Raw genomic sequence first — 20,804 nt, forward strand, 5'->3', positions numbered from 1 at the left:
TTTGTCTTAATAACGCTTATGATATTTAATTATAGTTGATGTTCTTCCTAAAATCCTTCAATTAGATGCGGTAGTAGGGGGGTTGTTCCCTGCATTTCTTGTTTAAAGAAAAAAAAATCTTAATAGTTTCTATATAGAAATCCTTTTTTCTTTTTTTTTTTGAGACAGGGTCTCACTCTCATCCAAGCTGGAATGCAGTGATATAATCTTGGCTCACTGTAGCCTTGACATCCTGGGCTAAAGCAATTCTCCCACCTTAGCCTCTGGAGTAGTGGGGACTACAGGCCCTTGCCACCACGCCCAGCTAATCTTTTTTTGTATTTTTAGTAGAGACAGGGTTTCACCATGTTGGCCAGTATGATCTCAAACTCCTGGGCTCAAGCAATCTGTCCGCCTCATCCTCCCAAAGTGCTAGGACTATACTTGTGAGCCACCATAACCTGCCAAAATTTTTTTTCTTTTTTTCTTTTTTTTGAGACGGAGTCTTGCTGTGTTGCCCAGGCTGGAGTGCAATGGTGCGATCTCGGCTCACTGCAACCTCCGCCTTCCAGGTTCAAGCAATTCTCCTGCCTCAGCCTCCTGAGTAGCTGGGATTGCAGGTGTGTCACACCATGCCTGGCTAATTTTTGTATTTTTAGTAGTCGGGTTTTCAGCATGTTGGGCAGGCTGCTCTCAAACTCCTGACCTCAAGTGATCTGCTCGCCTCAGCCTCCCAAAGTGCTGGGACTACAGCTATAAACCACTGTGCCCAGCCCAATTTTTTTTTTTTCTATGATAAGAAACTTTTCTGGCTAGGCATGGTGGCTCACGCATATAATCCCCAGCACTTGGAGAGGCTGAGGTGGGAGGATTGCTTGAGCCTAAGAATTAGAGACCAGTCTGGACAATATAATGAGAACCCCAATCTACAAAAAAAAAAAAAAAAAAAATTAGCCAGGCATGGTGTCACACACCTGTAGTCCCAGCTACTTGGAAGACTGAGGCCCAGAGGTTGAGGCTGCAGTGGGCAGTGATCATACCATTGCATTCGACTGGGTAACCAAGTGAGACTTTGTCTCAAAAAAGAAGGAGAGAAAGAGAGAGAGACAGAAACTTCCATAATTAATAACTTCATAGCATTTGCATTAGAATCTCTTCCCGCCACATTTTGCATTCTAATGGAAATATCTAAGGGCTAAACCTTAATGTAGGGAGTTGTAAAGACTTTTGTAACATAGCAACAATAATCCTTTGCCAGTCCCAGAGGTTTTGTCCTTGACAATTACCTTCATTGGCAAAAATGTAGTTGGCAAGATAAGATCATGTGGAAAGTGGGGGAAGTAACAGAAAAACAAGAAAAATTACATTAAATATTTAAAAACAACAGGATATAAAACTTCTAGAAGCTGTGCGCAGTGGCTCACACCTGTAATCCCAGCACTTTGGGAAGCTGAGGCGGGCAGATCACCTGAGGTCGGGAGTTTGAGACCAGCCTGACCAACATGGAGAAACCTCGTCTTTACTAAAAATACAAAATTAGCTGGGCATGGTGGCACACGCCTGTGATCCCAGCTACTCGGGAGGCTGAGGCAGGAGAATCGCTTGAACTCGGGAGGTGGACGTTGCGGTGAGCCGAGATCCCACCATTGCACTCCAGCCTGGGCAACAAGAGCAAGACTCTGTCTCAAAAAAAAAAAAAAGTTCTAGAAAAGAGCAAAAGAGCAACTTCTAATGCAGTCCAGATTTGTTAGCTTTAGAAACCTGCTTTCATTGTAGTATGAAGTAGTTCATAATTTAAAAGTAATCTGTTCCTGGCCAGGCGCAGTGGCTTACACCTGTAATCCCAGCACTTTGGGAGGCCGAGGCGAGTGGATCACCTGAGGTCAGGAGACCAGCCTGACCAAAATGGTGAAACCCTGTCTCTACTAAAAATACAAAAATTAGCTGGGTGTGGTGGCGCATACCTGTAATCCCAGCTACTCAGGAGGCTGAGGCAGGAGAATCACTTGAACCTGGGAGGTGGAGGTTGCAATGAGCCAAGATCGTGTCATTGCACTCCAGCCTGAGTGACAAGAGCAAAACTCCATCTCAAAAAAAAAAGTTAATTAAAAAAAAAAAAAAAAAGTAATCTGTTCCTGTCAGTGTCCCTTTTCCAGAGCATCTTCTTCCATTGTTTAGGAGATACTGCTTAGGACATCAGCATCTGCTGAGATAGACATTCTAGCAGGTTTCATGTTTATGTAATGTTCCCTTTTCTTTTTTTTTTTTTTTTTTTTCTGAGATGGAGTCTCGCTCTGTTGCCCAGACTGGAGTGCAGTGGTGCGATCTTCGCTCACTGCAAGCATCGCCTCCCAGGTTCACTCCATTCTCCTGCCTCAGCCTCTCCAGTGGCTGGGACTACAGGTGCCCACCACCATGCTTGGCTAATTTTTTGTATTTTTAGTGGAGACGGGGTTTCACCGTGTTAGCCAGGATGGTCTCAATCTCCTGACCTCATGATCCACCTGCCTTGGCCTCCCAAAGTGTTGGGATTACAGGCGTGAGCCACCGCGCCTGGCCTTTTTTTCTTTTTTTGAGACAGAGTCTCACTCTGTCGCTCAGACTGGAGTGCAGTGACGTGATCTCAGCTCACTGCAACCTCTGCCTCCGAGGTTCAGGTGATTCTCCTGCTTCAGCCTCTCCAGTAGCTGGGATTACAAGTGCCCGCCACTATGCCCGGCTAGTTTTTTGTATTTTTAGTAGAAACAGGGTTTCACTGTGTTAGCCAGGATGGTCTCGATCTCCTGACCTCATGATCCACCCGCCTCGGCCTCCCAAAGTGCTAGGATTACAGGCGTGAGCCACCGTGCCTGGCCTTTTTTTTCTTTTTTTGAGACGGAGTCTCACTCTGTCGCTCAGACTGGAGGGCAGTGACGTGATCTCAGCTCACTGCAACCTCCGCCTCCCAGGTTCAGGTGATTCTCCTGCTTCAGCCTCCCCGGTAGCTGGGATTACAGGCACACACCACCATGCCCGGCTAATTTTTGTATTTTTAGTAGAGACGGGGTTTCACCATGTTGCCCAGGATGGTCTTGATCTCCTGGCCTCGTGATCCGCCCGTCTCGGCCTCCCAAAGTGCTGGGATTACAGACATGAGCCACCATGCCCAGCCCTTGCAGCTTTTTAACTGGCTCCCATTGGCTTCAAATGGCATGTCTTTTATACTTGTATACCATCTCCCATAGCCCTCTGGTGTTTTATTTATTTATATATTTTATTTTTATTTTTTGAGACAGAGTATCCATCTGTCACCCAGGCTGGAGTACAGTGGTGTGATCTCGGCTCACTGCAACCTCACCTCCTGGGTTCCAGTGATTCTCCTGTCTCAGCCTCCCAAGTAGCTGGGACTACAGGCGCCTGCCACCATGCCCAGCTACTTTTTGTATTTTTAGTAGAGAGGGGGTTTCACCATGTTGGCCAGGCTGGTCTTGAACTCCTGGCCTCAAGTGATCCACCCGTCTCAGCCTTCCAAAGTGCTGAAATTATAGATGTGGGCCACCACACCCAGCCTCCCTCTGGTCTTTTAAAAAATCCAGAGGTTGCCGGGTGCGGTAGCTCATGCTCACTGCAAGCTCCGCCTCCCGGGTTCACGCCATTCTCCTGCCTCAGCCTCCGAAGTAGCTGAGAAAACAGGCGCCCGCCACCACGCCTGGCTAATTTTTTGTATTTTTAGTAGAGACGGGGTTTCACTGTGTTAGCCAGGATGGCCTCGATCTCTTGACCTCGTGATCCGCCCGCCTGGGCCTCCCAAAGTGCTGGGATTACAGGCGTGAGCCACCGCGCCCGGCATGATCTCTTATCTATAGGGTGAGAAGGGGAGCTTGAGCAGATCTCAAGCTTCCTCTTGCATGGAAGTGGAAAGCAATAATTATTATCCCATTCTTCTGTTTAGGGAACTGAACCAAATTGTACTTTTTTTTTTTTTTGAGACAGAGTTTCGCTTCTTTGCCCAGGCTAGAGTGCATTGGTGCAATCTCGGCTCACTGCAACCTCCTCCTCCCAGTTTCAAGTGATTCTCCTGCCTCAGCCTCCCCAGTAGCTGGGATTACAGGCATGTGCCACCACACCCAGCTAAATTTTGTGTTTTTAGTAGAGACAGAGTTTCACTATGTTGGCTAGGCTGGTCTCGAACCCCTGACCTCAAGTGATCCGCCCGCCTCAGCCTCCCAAAGTGTTGGGATTACAGGTGTGAGCCACCACCCGGACCCAAATTGTACTTCTATAAAATGAACAAGGACTTGAAAATTCTAGGCTGGGCGTAGTGGCTCATGCCTGTAATCCCAGCACTTTGGGAGGCCGAGGCAGGCGGATTCCTTGAACTCAGGAGTTGGAGACCAGCCTGGGCAAGATGGCAAAACTCCATCTCTACAAAAAATACAAACAAAAAAAAAATTAGGCCAGGAGTGGTGGCTCACACCCGTAATCCCAGCACTTTTGGAGGCCGAGGCAGGTGGATCACAAGGTCAGAAGTTCGAGACCGGCATGGCCAATATGGTGAAACCCCTGTATCTACTAAAAATACAGAAATTAGCCGGGCGTGGTGGCGGGCGCCGATAGTCCCAGCTACTCAGGAGACTGAGGCAGGAGAATAGCTTGAACCCAGGAGGTGGAGGTTGCAGTGAGCTGAGATTGCACCACTGCACTCCAGCCTGGGCAAAAAAATAAAATAAGAAAAAGATTAAAAAATGAAGGAAAAAAAAATTTTAGTACAAAACAGCAAAACCATATTTTTTTGTTTGTTTGTTTTTGAGACAGAGTCTCGCTCTGTTGCCCAGGCTGGGGTGCAGTGGCGCGATCTTGCCTCACCGCAACCTCCACCTCCTGGGTTCAAGTGATTCTCCTGCCTCAACCTCCCGAGTAGCTGGGACTATAGGCGTGTGCCACCACGCCCGGCTAATTTTCATATTTTTAGTAGAGAAGGAGTTTCACCATGTTGGCCAGACTGGTCTCGAACTCCTGACCTCAGCTGATCCACCCGCCTTGGCCTCCCAAAGTGCTAGGATTACAGGCGTGAGCCACCGCACCCAGCCAAAACCATATGATTTCAAAACAGTGGTTAGCAAGGGGTTATAATGCAGAAATTATACATATAAACACACCTATAGTCATGTGCCACATAACGAAGTTTTGGTTAACGATGGACTGCATATATGGTGACGGTGGTCCCATTAGGTTATATATAGAGCTGAAAAATTCATATGGCCTAGTGACATTGTAGATGTCATAGGCATTATAACATTGTAGTGCAGTGCATTACTTTGTCTATGTTTAGATACACAATATTTACCATTGTGTCACAGTTGCATGTCACACGCTGTACAGGTTTGTAGCAGAACGATAGGCTACACCATATATCCTAGGCATATTCCTTTTTTGCAGAGGTTGGCTAAGGTAATAGTAATCGGTAAGATTAAGGGGAGTAGGACTGTTATAGCAGTGGAAGAATACATATTTGTTACTTTTATTTGGAGTTGCACCAATGTTTTTGGTTCCTAAGTCCAGTGGATGACTCTAGTCCTTTAAAAGTTGAGAAAGCCACGTTGTTAGACATGGGGACCTGAGTTAGCAGTTGTCAGATACTTTCTTGGTAGATAAGAAGTTGCAGGCTAGAGCCTAGGCTCTACCATCTAGGTTTGTGTAAGTCACACAAGGATGAAATCACCTAACGATGCATTTCTTAGAACATATCCCCATTGTTAAGCAACATACGACTGTATGTATACATACACACAGTAATACCTATATGTATGTGTTGACATACATATACATAAGGGTTTTAAATATGACCTTCCCTCAGTAATTTTAGAAAACGATGTTGAGGCCGGGCATGGTAGCTCACACCTGTAATCCCAGCTCTTCGGGAGGCCGAGGTGGGTGGATCACTAGGTCAGGAGATCGACACCACCCTGACTAACACAGTGAAACCCTGTCTCTACTAAAAATACAAAAATTAGCTGGGCATGGTAGCTTATGCCTGTAATCCCAGCACTTTGGAAGGCCGAGATGAGCGGATCATGAGGTCAGGAGATCGAGACCATCCTGGCTAACACGGTGAAACCCCGTCTCTACTAAAAATACAGAAAAATTAGGTGGGCATAGTGGTGGGCGCCTGTAGTCCCAGCTACTCGGGAGACTGAGGCAGGAGAATGGCGTGAACCTGGGAGGCGGAGCTTGCAGTGAGCCGAGATAGCGCCACCGCACTCCAGCCTGGGCGACAGAACGAGACTCTGTCTGAAACAAACAAACAAAAATTAGCTGAGCGCGGTGGCAGACGCCTGTAGTCCCAGCTACTTGGGAGGCTGAGGCAGGAGAATGGCGTAAACCTGGGAGGCGGAGCTTGCAGTGAGCCAAGATAGCGCCACTGCACTCCAGCCTGGGCGACAGAGCGAGACTCTGTCTCAAAAAAAAAAAAAACAATGTCGATTTTACTGAGGAGCTTGAAACCCATCACTAGCCAGCATTTACGGATGCCTGTTTGTAAAGCACTTGCATTGTACAGGTTCTCATAGGCTGAAGTGACTGGTGTTTGCAAATAAAGGAGAAAAGTAAATTATCCTTTAGTGATATCCTTTCTCTTCTCAATGCTTGTGAAATTTGAAAAAGTTTTCCCTTTGGGGACATTCCGTGTCTTTTTCTTGTGGTTTGTGCAGAGAAAGGTGAACTCTGAAATGAGTCTACTTTTAATGTTTTCCAGCAGCACCAGATGAAGACAGTACAACCAATATAACAAAAAAGCAGGTAATTTAAAATTCTCATTTCTGATACTGGTTATGTGGGTAGAGCAGAGGTAAAATAAGCCCCCTGTCTCATAGGTATAGACTGGTTACGTACCCAGTAAAAACCTTTTTTTGAGATTTTCAGATAATCCGAACTAAGTTAAAGTAATAATTATCTTCTGGAAGAAAAGCCTAGGAAGACAGATGACACATTTTCCGGAACATGAATGATGTAGATATGTTTGCAGTTTGGAATGCAGAAGTGATTGTTACTTAAGGATCAAATGGCAGGACATCCAGAATTCCTGTGTCCAGATCCACAGTGCTCATATCCTGTCCATTCCATGTTTTAAAAACATAAGCTGTGCTTTCAGGTTCAGATGATCCTCCTGGGATTCTTGAGTTTACCTTATCACTACATTGGAGAAAATGTAAGTAAGTGGAGAGGAAAGGTGGTGATAAATCTTTTGGTTTTCTTTTGCAGAAGTGGACTGTAGAAGAAAGCGAGTGGGTCAAGGCTGGAGTGCAGAAATATGGGGAAGGAAACTGGGCTGCCATTTCTAAAAATTACCCATTTGTTAACCGAACAGCTGTGATGATTAAGGATCGCTGGCGGACCATGAAAAGACTTGGCATGAACTGAAACAGGCTTTCATTTCCACAGAATTCACAGGAGCATGGTTCCTAATAATAGCCCCTGATAGTCTGCTGTTTCTTTTCTTTTTTTTTTTTTTTTTTTTTGAGACAGAGTCTTGCTCTGTCACCCAGGCTGGAGTGCAGTGGCGCAATCTCAGCTCACTGCAAGCTCCGCCTCCCAGGCTCACGCCATTCTCCTGCATCAGCCTCCCGAGTAGCTGGGACTACAGGCGCCCGCCACCACGCCCGGCTAATTTTTTGTATTTTTAGTAGAGACGGGGTTTCACCATGTTAGCCAGGATGGTCTCAATCTCCTGACCTCGTGATCCGCCCACCTTGGCCTCCCAAAGTGCTGGGATTACAGGCATGAGCCACCGCGCCCGGCATCTGCTGTTTCTTTCGGAAGCTGGGCTGGGATGAGAATTTTGGGCAACCTCCTTTGACGTGGGGGAGGTCCCAGTTCCACTTCATCACTGTTGGAGATCATGGAGCTAAGAAGCAGAGCCAAGTCCACCCATGTCCTTGGCAGAGATGACAGGCACACAGCTTTTGCAGTGCCAGAATATCATTAGTGTTTCCCTTCTTTAGTGGTTTGCTTAAATTTAAATCCCTGGTAATCTGTAGAACCTTCTCCTAGGAAATGGTGAAGTCTATTAGGAGCCACTTGTGACTCCATGACCTGTTAAAACCAGCAGTGTGAGTATTATTTGGAGTAAATTTGTTCCACGTCAAGTTCTGGCCTTCTGATGCAAATGCAAAGGAACTTAGTCTGTTATGAACCCAGGTTGATGACAGACCAATCCTTGTGGAATAAGATTCCCTTTAAAAACTCTTTAGCCAGTCGTGACATCAACCCTAGACCTGTCTGCCTTGGCATTTGCTCTCAACATCTGCTGGGCTATGTAGGCAGGTTTATCCTCCACTTCTCATGTGGTTGAACCAGTGTGTTTTTCGGTAAAATGGTGATTGTAGATAAGCTTAGTTCCCCGATCCCCTGCCCCCTGTCCCCTGCCTCTTTTCCCAATTCCCTTCCTTATACTGGACTTTTAAAGCTTAAAAAAAAATCCTGATTGAATATAAATGCCTAATTTCATTCTTTGTGAAATGGTTGCTTCCTCCTGATTCCCTAATTGTGCTGTGTTCGTGTCTTGCACTGGAATTCAACATTCCCTTCTCCTTTTGTACTGTGTTGTGCTTGCTGTCTCTCCCGACACCCTTAAAGACTGTCTTTTTAGCAAAAAATTTCAGTAAAGTGTTTTCTGTAATCTTTTTTTAAAAGGTGAGAACTAATTAGTGTCCATACTTGTAGCATTCTTCATTAAAGTCTTGCTTCTCTCAACTGTAAGTAGCTGTTTAATTGCAGCACAGCATGTATTCACAGAGGGAGGTAGCAAAATGTTGAACAAACTTTGCTGAACTATTTTGATCAAGAAGCTGATGTCAGACTTTATTGAATGTTTTAATCCTTGGAAGCTGTGTCAAACAGATGATGTGGAAGTTTCCTCTTAACCTTTCAGTTTCGTCATATATCATTTCTGGGGACAAAAGAATTCCCCCTTTCTCACTTCTGAGTGAGTGAAAGGCAAGGTTTAAAGAAATGCTACAGTTTTAAAATTCATCCATTAGGCCAGGCATGGTGGCTAATGCCTGTAATCCCAGCACTCTGGGAGGCCAAGGCAGGAGGATCACTTGAGGTCAGGAGTTCAAGACCAGCCTGGCCAACATAGTAAAACCCTATCTGTACTAAAAATACAAAAATTAGCTGGGCTTGGTGGCGGGCGCCTGTAATCCCAGCTATTCAGGAGGCTGAGGCAGGAGAATCACCTGAACTCGGGAGATGGAAGTTGCAACGAGCCAAGATCATGCCATTGCACTCCAGCCTGGGCAACAAAGCGAGACTCTATCTCAAAACAAAACAAAACTGGCTGGGAGCAGTGGCTCACCCCTGTAATCCCAGCACTTTGGGAGGCCAAGAAGGGTAGGATCACCTGAGGTCAGGAGTTCAAGACCAGCCTGGCCAACATGGTGAAACCCCATCTCTACTAAAAATACAAAATCTTAGCCATCCATGGTGGCAGGTGCCTGTAATCCCAGCCTCTCGGGAGGCTGAGGCAGGAGAACTGCTTGAACTTGGGAGCCTCTGCCTCCTGGGTTCACACCATTCTCCTGCCTCAGCCTCCTGAGTAGCTGGGACTACAGGCACCCGCCACCACACCTGGCTAATTTTTTGTATTTTTCGTAGAGACGGGGTTTCACCATGTTAGCCAGGATGGTCTCGATCTCCTGACCTCAATGATCCGCCCGCCTCAGCCTCCCAAAGTGCTGGGATTACAGGCGTGAGCCACCGCACCCGGCATCAGTGTTTCTTAAACTTGAGAATGCTTATGTTCATTAATATTTTTTCACATAATTCAGTGTTGTTTTTATTACAGTTATTGAAATGTATACAAAGATAAAACTATGCTTACAGCTTCTGTAGAACTATAAAACTTACTATGAACTGACGATTGTTTCGCCGAAACCAAGTCACTGCTTATGACGTGACCAGTGCTAGGACTGCGACGGTGGTGCGACTCAGGTGGGGGATGCCTATGCCACGTGTGCTGATAGAAGTTCCCAGACTCTTCTGTCACTTGAGCGAGACTGCCACAGAGCCACTGTGCTCCCAGAGTGCTGTGATGTCATTTGGCCTTTGCTAGAACTGAACCACACGTATAGAGTCTGTTTTCTGCCTACTTAGCCTGTGACGCTTTGAGTCAATGCAAATAATTGCTGGAAGGTGTTAATGCTGTTTTGTTTTTTGTTTTTTAAGGTTATGACTAAGGCTAGGCGCAGTGGCTCACACCTGTAATCCTAGCACTTTAGGAGGCCAAAGCATGGGGATCACTTGAGCCCAGGAGTTTGAGACCAACCTAGGCAACATGGCAAAACCTCATCTCTACAAACAGTACAAAAATCAGCCAGGTGTGGTGATGCACTCCTGTGGGCCCAGCTACTCAGGAGGCTGAGGTGGGAGGATTGTTTGAGCCCGAGAGGGTGAGGCTGCAGTGAACTATGTTTGTGCCACTGCACTCCAGCCTGGAAGACAGAGTGATACCATCTCAAGGAAGCCAAAAAAAAAAAAAAAAGATATGACTAAAAAATGTTTAGGCAGTGTCAGAACTCAGAGACTGAGAGCTTGAGAATGAGAAACACTGGCCTGCCTGGTGGTTAAGAGCATGAGCCTCCACCGGGGACCCAGCTCTGCCAGGTATGCTTGTGGGAGCATGAGCCACCACTGGAATCTCTGAATGTCTGTGTCCTCATCTCTAATGCCAGAGCTCACAATACCTCCCTTGCAGGGCTATTGTGAGAATAAAATAAGATGCAGTTAAATCTTAGCTCAGTGCCTGCCATGAAGGAGGTGAGTGTTGAAATCATGAATAAAAGAATAAAGATTAAGGATGTGAATAATATAATTGTCTTTAAGTGGGTTCTGGATAGCTTTTTCCCCCCATGGGTGCTGAAGAAGACCTGAATAAAAGAAAGATCAAGGCCGGGCGCAGTGGCTCATGCCTGTAATCCCAGCACTCTGGGAGGCCGAGGCGGGCGGATTACTTGAGGTCAGGAGTTCGAGACCAGCTTGGCCAACATGGTAAAACCCCGTCTCTACTAAAAATTCAAAAATTAGCCGGGCGTGGTGGCAGGCACCTGTAATTCCAGCTACTCAGGAGGCTGAGGCAGGAGAATCGCTTGAACCTGGGAGGTGGAGGTTGCAGTGAGCAGAGATTGTGCCACTGCACTCCAGCCTGGGTGCCTGAGCTACACTCCCTCAGAAAAAAAAAAAAAAGGAAACATTGAGGCTTTGGATAATGTAATTCTTTCGGTGGGTTTGGATAGCTTTAGGTGACTGCTAGGTGGAAGGCATCAGGACAAGGACTGTCAGTGGAGGGGTCTGAGCACCATCCTGGCACTATATTCATCCATTTACACCTTTGCGCACACATGCTGTGATTTGCTCTGAGTTGCAGCATTGGGCATAGAGAAGTGTTGCCCCATGTGTTTATAGGAGCAATTTGATGTAAGAGAACAATCTCCCCAGCCAACTTTTTGTCAGTATATTCAGAAAGTTGTAAACTTATCCAGTATTATATCCCCAAGAAGCAGGAACTAAAAAATGACAGCCCTAATGAAGGGTGGAAAGACCTCTTCTGAAATGATAGATTCTCTGTAGCACCCATGAAGTAGGTTTGGCAAGCCACTGAGTTTTTGAGGTGAAAGCAAAATTTCCTACTGTGAGCCAAATATGGGAGTATCATGGCAGTTCTATTATGAATATCTATGTGTGGCCCTGAAATGGGCCTAAATGTGACTTGTGGAGTTAATCATTAGCCCAGCAGTTGTCTGAACGACTTGACTCCCTTGGGCTGCGAGCAGTTCACCTGCAGAGGAGGCTCCAGAAAGCGGCATGTCCCCCTTGCTCTTTGGGGCTGGGCTGGTCGTTCTGAATCTAGTGACGTCTGCCAGGAGCCAGAAGACAGAATTTCTAAGTGGCTCTAGGGACCAGCCACTCTTCCGTGGAGCTGATCGATATGACTTTGGCATCATGATGCCTCCAGGAGGCACGGAATGCTTTTGGCAATTTGCCCACCAGACTGGATACTTCTATTTCAGTTATGAGGTACGCGGGTGACTGGCCATATTGGGTTTTTCTTTTTTCTCCTTTGCTCATAAATTGGGTCAGGTTTTAGGCCAAAACAAGGTCTGGTTGCCTTTATTGTGCTGTGATTCCCCACCTGTTAATGAAATGGACCTGCAGTTAGAGGGAAACTCCAGCTGGGTGAATAATCACCAACAGGAGCTAAAACATATGGTTTGGCTTCTCACATCAGGGGCCACTCTTAAAGCCGTGGGGCACTCTCCCTGAGGAGGTAATCATTACATGTACTCGGATTTGGGGATGAGAGGGGAGAGAATACATTTTTAATATATTAAAACAAAATGGATAATGGTGCTTTGGAGACTGATCCAGAGATTTCAAAGAAAGCTGCTTCAGCTTATGGGGGTGGGGGAGTAAAGGCTCTGCTGCCTTTAGGAGCAATTCTGGCAAATCAGAGATTCACTAGCTCAAGTTTTCTGTATTCAGCCAGTTAATCCTATTTTTTTTTTTTTAGGACGGTAAGTGTTTTCAAGTTACCTATTCAAAGGTCAAGTACTTTTATCCATACTATGGTTTTATATCATGCTGTCCAAGGATGGTGAACTCCATATGAAAGTTAGAGGCTGTTCATTTCCTTTGTTCTTTATCTTAGAAATGTGTTAACTTTCTAACTTTTGTTTACATAGTAATAGAGTTTGTTGATCTTACTCCACTCCAGTGTAACAACATTTATTTTAATAAACTTATCAGAGACTTTTCTTACCTCTGAATTTCTATTAGAACAGCAGCCACTACTAAGCTCACTATGGCCTGGGCTAATCAAGATCTAGCTTGGGAGCGAGTGTCCATGGAGTGCTTGCTGTAGGTGTGCACTGCCAAGCAGCAAATGCCCAAATCTGGGACATCATTGGGGAGCTCAACCACCAAGCAAGTTCATTCAAGAACTTTACAGCCAGGCGGGGTGCGGTGGCTCACACCTGTCATCCCAGCACTTTGGGAGGCTGAGACAGGCGGATCACCTGAGGTCAGGAGTTCGAGACCACCTTGGCCAATATGGTGAAACCCCATCTCTACTAAAAATACAAAAATTAGCCAGGCTTGGTGGCGTGTGCCTGTAATCCCAGCTACTTGGGTGGCTGAGGCGGGAGAATCACTTGAACCTGGGAGGTGGAGGTTGCAGTGAGCCGAGATCGCGCCACTGCACTCCAGGCTGGGTGACAGGGCAAGACTCCGTCTCAAAAAAAAGAATTCTACAGCCAGAATCGTACTTTTTTTTTTTTTTTTTTTTTAGACAGAGTCTTGCTCTGTTGCTCAGGCTGGAGTGCAGTGGTGCGATCTCGACTCACTGCAACCCCCGCCTCCTGGGTTCAAGCAATTCTCCTGCCTCAGCCTCCAAAGTAGCTGGGATTATAGGTGCACGCCACCATGCCAGGCTAATTTTTGTATTTTTTAAGTAGAGACGGGGTTTCACCATGTTAGCCAGGCTGGTCTCGAACTCCTGACTTTGTGATCTGCCCGCCTCGGCCTCCCAAAGTACTGGGATTACAGGCGTGAGCCACTGTGCCCAGCCCAGAATCATACATTTTAACGGATCCACACCAGCTGTGTGGTCCCAGCAAGGCATGTCTTCTTCACACGGGTGCTGTTGGCATTCTGGGCAGTTCTTTGTCCTGCTGTACTGTTTCTTACATTGCAGACGTTGAGCAATGCTGTGCTGCCTCCCCTTAACACCATCACTGTGACACCTCAGAATCCTCCAATCAATTCCAAACCCCAGCAGGGGGTTGGGCAGTCCCACCCCAGACAGAGACCACTGTGCTCATGACTGTTGGACGTCACTCTTACCAGTCAGCTGGCTTCCTCGTGATGTAGCAGGGGTTCTGCTACCTATTTAATGTGTCTTGGCAGGTTCAGCGGACAGTGGGGATGTCACATGACCGGCATGTTGCTGCCACGGCACATAACCCACAGGGATTTCTCATAGACACCTCCCAGGGTGTCCGGGGCCAGATTAACTTCTCTACCCAAGAGACAGGTCTGTTTTCATTACCATGGCTATTATAATAATCATAGGGTCCTATGAAATTAGAGAAATAATGAGGAAGTATACAGAGATGTTTAAACAGTAGGAAAAAAATTCAGCCTTTAACACCAAAAACCAGTGTTCCTGGAGACTGCTGACCTCCAAGGATGCCAAGTGGCAGTCTACTGACGATCTGGGGGCAACACTCCAGGTGAGCATTCTAACTCTAGGGTTCAGCAGCTCAATTTTATCTCATCATCTCCAGTTGATCAGATTCTGGGAAAGTAACCAAAAAACAGAGACCCATTTATAATACAGAATTCCAATTAACAAATGGATTACAGGGAAGCATTTCTTTCCAGTCATCAGAATATTTGAGTCAGTTACTAAAAGCAGATTCAGAACCAAAGACCATGCATGATATCCATGTGAGATATCCACACTCCACAACAAAGCACTCCTCCAGCCAGGTCAAGCCTGTTCCACTTTGGACAGCACCAGTGTCTTAACTGCCCTCTTTCATAGCCAGCTGCACTAAAAAAGACATTTTCTCAACAGGGGCATCAGACAGTCCTTCACTATGAAGCACAGGATATGTATCAGTGTTAAAAGATCTTGAACAGGCCTGGCGCGGTGGCTCATACCTGTAATCCCAGCACTTTGGGAGGCCGAGGCGGGCAGATCACCTGAGGTCAGGAGTTCGCAATCAGCCTGACCAATATGGTGAAACCCCATCTCTACTAAAAACACAAAAATTAGCTGGGCATGGTGGCAGGCGCCTGTAATCCCAGCTACCCAGGAGGCTGAGGCAAGAGAATCGCTTGAACCCAGAAGGCAGAGGCTGCAGTGGGCCGAGAGCGCGCCATTGCACTCCAGTCTGGATGACAGAGCGAGACTCGTCTAAAAAAAAAAAAAGATCTTGAACATCTTTGGCCCCTACATGCCAGTAGTGCCTTCCAATCATTTTGACTTTCAAACACTGCCAAACCTTTCTAATCCCACCCCACCCATCTTCCACAGGTCCTCTCCACCTCGCTCCTTCCCGTCTGCCACCCCCTCCCGCCCCCGCACACACAAAAGGAGGCAACCCCAGCCCCAACAGATATCCCAAACCATGAGTCACTGCACAGACCGCCTTGGAGGCAATCACTCCAGGAGAGCTGCTTTCATGCACTATGCATCCAATTTTTTTTTTTTGTCTTTCCTAATTTCAAGTTCAAGATGGTGTCCCTAGCTCTAATGGTGTACAAGGACCAGGCAAACACCGTGCTCTTAACTTCAACTCAATCTGTTGAGCAGGAGTTCCTTAATACAAGATGTGGGAATTATATGTTGGAAAAGAGAAAACGTTGTTTGCCACTACCCAGTATGGAAAGAACTAGTTACTAAAATTTGGCCAAATATAATAAGTAATATTTAGCATGAGTTTAACACAAAGTCTGTGTCTTCTGTGTCAAAAACAGGATCTTTGTACTTTCTAAGTAAAAAGAAGGTCCTGTAGTAGAATCCCAAAACTAGAGGACAGATACCTCCAGGGAATCCTTAACAAAGGGGAGGAGACCAAAGACTTGGTAATGATCTCAGAATTCCTACAGGTTTTTATCAGCTTTGTCTAAGTAATCAGCATAATCACTTCGGTTCTGTGCAAGTGTACCTCAACTTTGGAGTCTTCTATGAGGGCCCTGAGACTGACCACAAACAGAAGGAAAGAGAACAACTGAATGATACTCTGGATGCAATAGAGGTAAGGAAGTGTTTTGTGGAAGAGAAACATCTGTGGAAACTGATTTTTAACTTCAGAGGGAAGATGACTTCATTTAGGTAGAAACCAAACAGGCAAGGGGATGTGAATTTCTTAATAAATTATGACTTGGCTGGGCACAGTGGCTCACGCCTGTAATCCTAGCACTTTGGGAGGCCGAGGCGGGCGGATCACCTGAGGTCAGGAGTTTGAAACCAGCCTTGCCAACATGGTGAAACCCTATCTCTACTAAAAATACAAAAATTAGCCGGGCATGGTGGTGCGCACCTGTAATCCCAGCTACTTGGAAGGCTGAGGCAGGAGAATCGCTTGAACCCCGGGAGGCAGAGGTTGCAGTGAGCTGAGATCACACCACTACACTCGTCTGGGATACAGCGAGACTCCATCTCAAAATAAATTATAACTCGAGGCTGGGCGCGGTGGCTCACGCTTGTAATCCCAGCACTTTGGGAGGCCGAGGCGGGCGGATCACGAGGTCAGGAGATCGAGACCACGATGAAACCCCGTCTCTACTAAAAATACAAAAAATTAGCCGGGCGTGGTGGCGGTCACCTGTAGTCCCAGCTACTCGGAGAGGCTGAGGCAGGAGAATGGCGTGAACCCGGGAGGCGGAGCTTGCAGTGAGCCGAGATCGCGCCACTGCACTCCAGCCTGGGCGACAGAGCGAGACTCCGTCTCAAAAAAAAAAAAAAAAAATAAATAAATAATAAATAAATAAATAAATAAATAATAACTTGAAGCTCTTGAAATTCCATCTTCGTTTTATACCAAGGGTTGGCAAACTATGTATGGCTGACAGGCCAAATCTGGCCCATTGCCTGTTTAAATTGAGATATAATTTATACACCGTAAACCATCTAAAAGTATATGTCAGTGGTTTTTTAGTATATTCACAAGGCTGTGCAACTATCAGCATCTAATTCCGGAAGTTTATCACCCACCCACCCCCCAAAATCCCACTACCCATTAGTCATTCTCCATTCTATTACCCCAGGCCTGCCTATCCCTGTTCTACTGTCTCTATAGATTTACCTATTCTATACTTAATTTTTGAGACAGGGTCTCACTCTTGTTGTCCAGGCTGCAGTGTGCAGTGGCTTGATCACAGCTCACTGCAGCCTCAACCTCCTGCACTCAAGCAATCCTCCCACCTCGGCTTGCCAAAGTGCTGAGATTCAGCACTTTAAGCCACTGAGCTGAGATTACTCAGCATTTTGAGCTACTGCGCCGAGGTTAATCAGCACTTTGAGCCACTGTGGCTGGGCTCTATACACTTTAAGTGGAATCACACAGTACATGGGATTTTGTGACTGGCTTATTTTTATTATTTTTTGAGATGGAGTTTTGCTTTGTTGTCCAGGCTAGAGTGCAATGGCGCAATCTCAGCTCACTGCAACCTCCGCCTCCAGGGTTCAAGTGATTCTCCTCCTCCCAAGTAGCTGGGATTACAGGCACCTGCCACCACGCCCGACTAATTTTTGCCTTTTTAGTAGAGACAGGGTTTCACCATGTTGGCCAAGCTGGTCTCAAACTCCTGATCTCAGGTGACAGGCCTGCCTCGACCTCCCAAAGTGCTGGGATTATAGGTATGAGCCACCGCGCCCAGCCAAGACTGGCTTAATTTAGCATGTTCTCAACGTTCATCCATGTTGTAGCATGTATCAGTACTTTTCCTTTTATGGCTGAATAATATTCTCTTTTATGGATACACATTTTATTTATCCATTCATCAGTTAATGGACATGATGGACATTTAGGTTTTTCCACCTCTTGCCTATCATAACGCGGCTATGGACATTTGCATGCAAGTTTTTGTGTTAGCATGTTTTCATTTGTGTATACCTGAAAGTGGAATTACTGGAGACTGTTTACCACAGTGGCTAAACCATTTTAAACTCTTGCTAGCAGTGTATGAAAGTTCTAATTTCTGTACTTCCTCATCAACACTTGTTATTGTCTTTTTTGTTACAGTCATCCTAGTGGGTGTGAAATGTTATCTTGTGGTTTTGAGTTGCATTTCCCTAATGATTAATAATGTTGAGCATCTTTTCACGTGCTTATCGGCCATCTCTATATCTTCTTTGGAGAAATGTCTATTCGAGTCCTTTGCCCATTTTAGGCTAGGCCAGTTGGCCCAACACCTGTAATCCCAGCACTTTGCGAGGCCGAGGTAGGATAGCTTGAGCCCAGGAGTTTGAGACTAGCCTGGGAAACATGGTAAGACCCCATCTCTACAAACAAAACAACTTTTTAAACGACCCGGGTGTGGCACATACTTGTGGTCCGAGCCACTCGGGAGGCTTAGATAGAATTGCTTGAACCCAGGATGTCAAGGCTGTGACAGTGAGACCCTATCTGAAAAAAATGAAAATCCTTTGCCCATTTTAAATTTTTTTTTTTTTTTTTTGAGAGTCACTCTGTCGTCCAGGCTGGAGTGCAGTGGTATGATCTCGGCTCATTGCAACCTTTGCCTCCTGGGTTCAAGTGATTCTACCTGCCTCAGCCTTCTGAGTAGGTGGCATTACAGCCACGTGCCACCACGCCCAACTAATTTTTGTATTTTTAGTAGAGACGGGGTTTCACCATGTTGGTCAGGCTGGTCTTGAACTCCTGACCTTGTGATCTGCCCAGCTCAGCCTCTCAAAGTGCTGGGAATACAGGCGTGAGCCACTAAGCCCTGCCTGAATTGTCTTTTTATTGTTGAATTTTATTTATATATTCTGGATACAAATCCCTCCTAAAATATGTGAGTTGCAGATATTTTCTCTCATTCTGGCAATGTCTTTTCACTTTTTTTCTTTTTTTGAGATGGAGTTTCATTCTGTCTCCCAGGCTGGAGTGCAGTGATATGATCTTGGCTCACTGCAACCTCCGCCTCCCAGGTTCAAGCGATTCTCCTGCCTCAGCCTCCTGAGTAGCTGGGACTACAGGCGTGTGCCACAATGCCCAGCTAACTTTTGTATCTTTATTTATTTATTATTTATTTTTGAGACAGAGTCTCGCTTTGTCACCTAGGCTGGAGTGCAGTGGCACAATTTTGGCTCACTGCCACCTCCGCCTCCCGGGTTCAAGTGATTCTTATGCTTCAGTCTCCCAAGTAGCTGGGATTACAGGCGTGTGCCACCATGCCTGGCTAATTTTTGTATTTTTAGTAGAGATGGGGTATCACTATGTTGGCCAGGCTGGTCTTGAACTCCTGACTTCAGGTGATCTGCCCAACTTGGCCTCCCAAAGTGCTAAGATTAACAGGAATGAGCCACCATGCCCAGCCACTTTTCACTTGCTTTTTTTTTTTTTTTTTTTTTGAGACACAGTCTCTCTCTGTCGGCCAGGCTGGAGTACAGTGGCACGATCTCAGCTCACTGCAACCTCCGCCTTCTGGGCTCAAGCAATTCTCCTGCCTCAGCCTCCCGAGTAGCTGGGATTACAGGCGTGTGCCACCACACCCGGCTAATTTTTGTATTTTTAGTAGAGACGGGGTTTCACCATGTTGGCCAGGCTGATCTCAAACTCCTGACCTCAGGTAATCTGCCCGCCTCGGCCTCCCAAAGTGCTGGGATTACAGGCGTGAGCTACCGCGCCCTGCCACTTTTCACTTTCTTAATAGTCTCTCCTAAATGCACAAAAGCTCACTGCCTGTTTTTGTAAATGGAAGTTTTCTTGAAACACAGCCATACTCATTTGACAATTACATATTGTCTGTGGCTGCTTTTGTACTACAATGGCAGAGTTCAGCAGTCACAAGGGCCTGCAAAGCCAAAAGTATTTACCATCTGGCCTTTTAATAAAAAGTCCACAGGCCCTTGTCTTCTACCATATACAGAGAACATAAAACATCACCTGGAATGGTAACGACATGCTGAGTACATCTAAATCTAGAGGTCCTCTGGAAGAGCTCTCTAGTTTGAGAATTGAAGTTTTCCATTCTTTAAAAACAAAACAAAACAAAAGGCCGGGGCAGTGGCTCATGGCTATAATCCCAACACTTTGGGAGGCCAGTGTGGGTGCATCTCTTGAGCCCAGGAGTTCGATATGAGCCTGGGCAACATGGCAAAACCCTGTCTCTACAAAAAAAAAAAAAAAATACAAAAATTAGCTGGGTGTGGTGGCATGTGCCTGTAGTCCCAGCTACTAGGGAGGCTGAGGTGGGAAGATCACTTGAGCGCAGAAGGTTGAGGCTGCAGTGAGCTGTGACTGCGCCACTGTACTCCTGCCTGGGCAAACAAGTGAGACCCTGTCTCATAAAACAAAAACAAAAATTTTAAACTCAAGTCCAGACCATATTTCATACATAGCAAACACAACATTTATCAACAACTATAATAGTACTGTACATCTTAAAATCATATGGGTAAATTATTTGATTTCCAGATAGGTTAGTGCTGGTGAGCACCCAGGTGAGGCTAGATGGAGGGGTTTGGAAGAATCCCCTTTAAAATTTTCTCTCTCACAGGACAGCACACAAAAGGTGCAGAACAATATCTTTCACATGTGGCGATACTACAACTTTGCCCGGATGAGGAAAATGGCTGACTTTTTCCTTATCCAATCAAACTATAACTACGTGAACTGGTGGTCGACAGCCCAGAGCCTCATTATTATTCTTTCTGGGATCCTGCAACTGTATTTCTTGAAGCGTCTCTTCAATGTTCCAACAACTACAGACACAAAGAAGCCAAGATGCTAAGCTAAGGTGACTATAGCACCCTGGCTCTTTTCTTCTGGGGCTTAGTCGAATCAGCTTTGTAATGTTATGGGACAAAAATCAATTTATCTCATTAATGCTTTAGTCTGCTGCACACATCTAAAAAAGCAAAATGGCAATAAAATAATAACAACGAAAAAGTTCTGAAGAAGTATGTATTAAATGTATGCATCAAAATACTGTTCATCATATAGCAGTCCCTTAGCCTTCATTGAGTCTACTTAAAGGCTAACAGAAAACCTTAGAACGAAGATGAACTGAAAGAGGCCACAATCAAGTTTGCTTACATATAAAAGCAGGAGTTG

At 45.9% G+C, this 20,804-nt stretch overlaps 2 protein-coding genes across 3 annotated transcripts in view; both read left to right on the top strand.

Annotated features, from left to right (window-relative positions):
- The window catches only part of TERF2 (telomeric repeat binding factor 2), a 35,305-nt gene extending 26,590 nt beyond the window's left edge, over nt 1-8,715 (top strand). Inside the window, exons 9-10 of one of the 2 annotated variants that reach the window (XM_030794668.1) lie at nt 6,713-6,756; nt 7,219-8,709. In XM_030794668.1, coding sequence (XP_030650528.1) covers nt 6,713-6,756; nt 7,219-7,377 — 203 coding nt within the window. In that variant the 3' untranslated portion in view covers nt 7,378-8,709. Of the gene's footprint in view, nt 1-6,712; nt 6,757-7,218 lie in introns of both variants that reach the window. The other variant, XM_030794675.1, reaches the window with a different exon arrangement.
- A 2,432-nt stretch (nt 8,716-11,147) lies between these two features.
- On the top strand, nt 11,148-20,631 carry TMED6 (transmembrane p24 trafficking protein 6). Its single transcript, XM_003262940.3, has 4 exons — nt 11,148-12,030; nt 13,918-14,044; nt 15,628-15,776; nt 20,248-20,631. The coding sequence occupies exons 1-4, from the start codon at nt 11,818-11,820 to the stop codon at nt 20,479-20,481; spliced, it is 723 nt and encodes a 240-aa protein (XP_003262988.1). The 5' UTR covers nt 11,148-11,817; the 3' UTR covers nt 20,482-20,631.
- The last annotated feature ends 173 nt before the right edge of the window (nt 20,632-20,804 follow it).

The sequence above is a fragment of the Nomascus leucogenys genome, chromosome 2 (genome assembly GCF_006542625.1).
Source record: "Nomascus leucogenys isolate Asia chromosome 2, Asia_NLE_v1, whole genome shotgun sequence".
Classification (NCBI taxonomy): Eukaryota; Metazoa; Chordata; class Mammalia; order Primates; family Hylobatidae; genus Nomascus; species Nomascus leucogenys.

Excerpts from the sequence above, each read along its gene's own strand:
- TMED6 (XM_003262940.3), top strand. The coding sequence starts at position 11,818 with ATGTCCCCCTTGCTCTTTGGGGCTGGGCTGGTCGTTCTGAATCTAGTG. Across the intron at positions 12,031-13,917 it reads ACTTCTATTTCAGTTATGAG|GTTCAGCGGACAGTGGGGAT; the intron begins GTACGCGGGTGA and ends GTGTCTTGGCAG. Across the intron at positions 15,777-20,247 it reads ATACTCTGGATGCAATAGAG|GACAGCACACAAAAGGTGCA; the intron begins GTAAGGAAGTGT and ends TCTCTCTCACAG.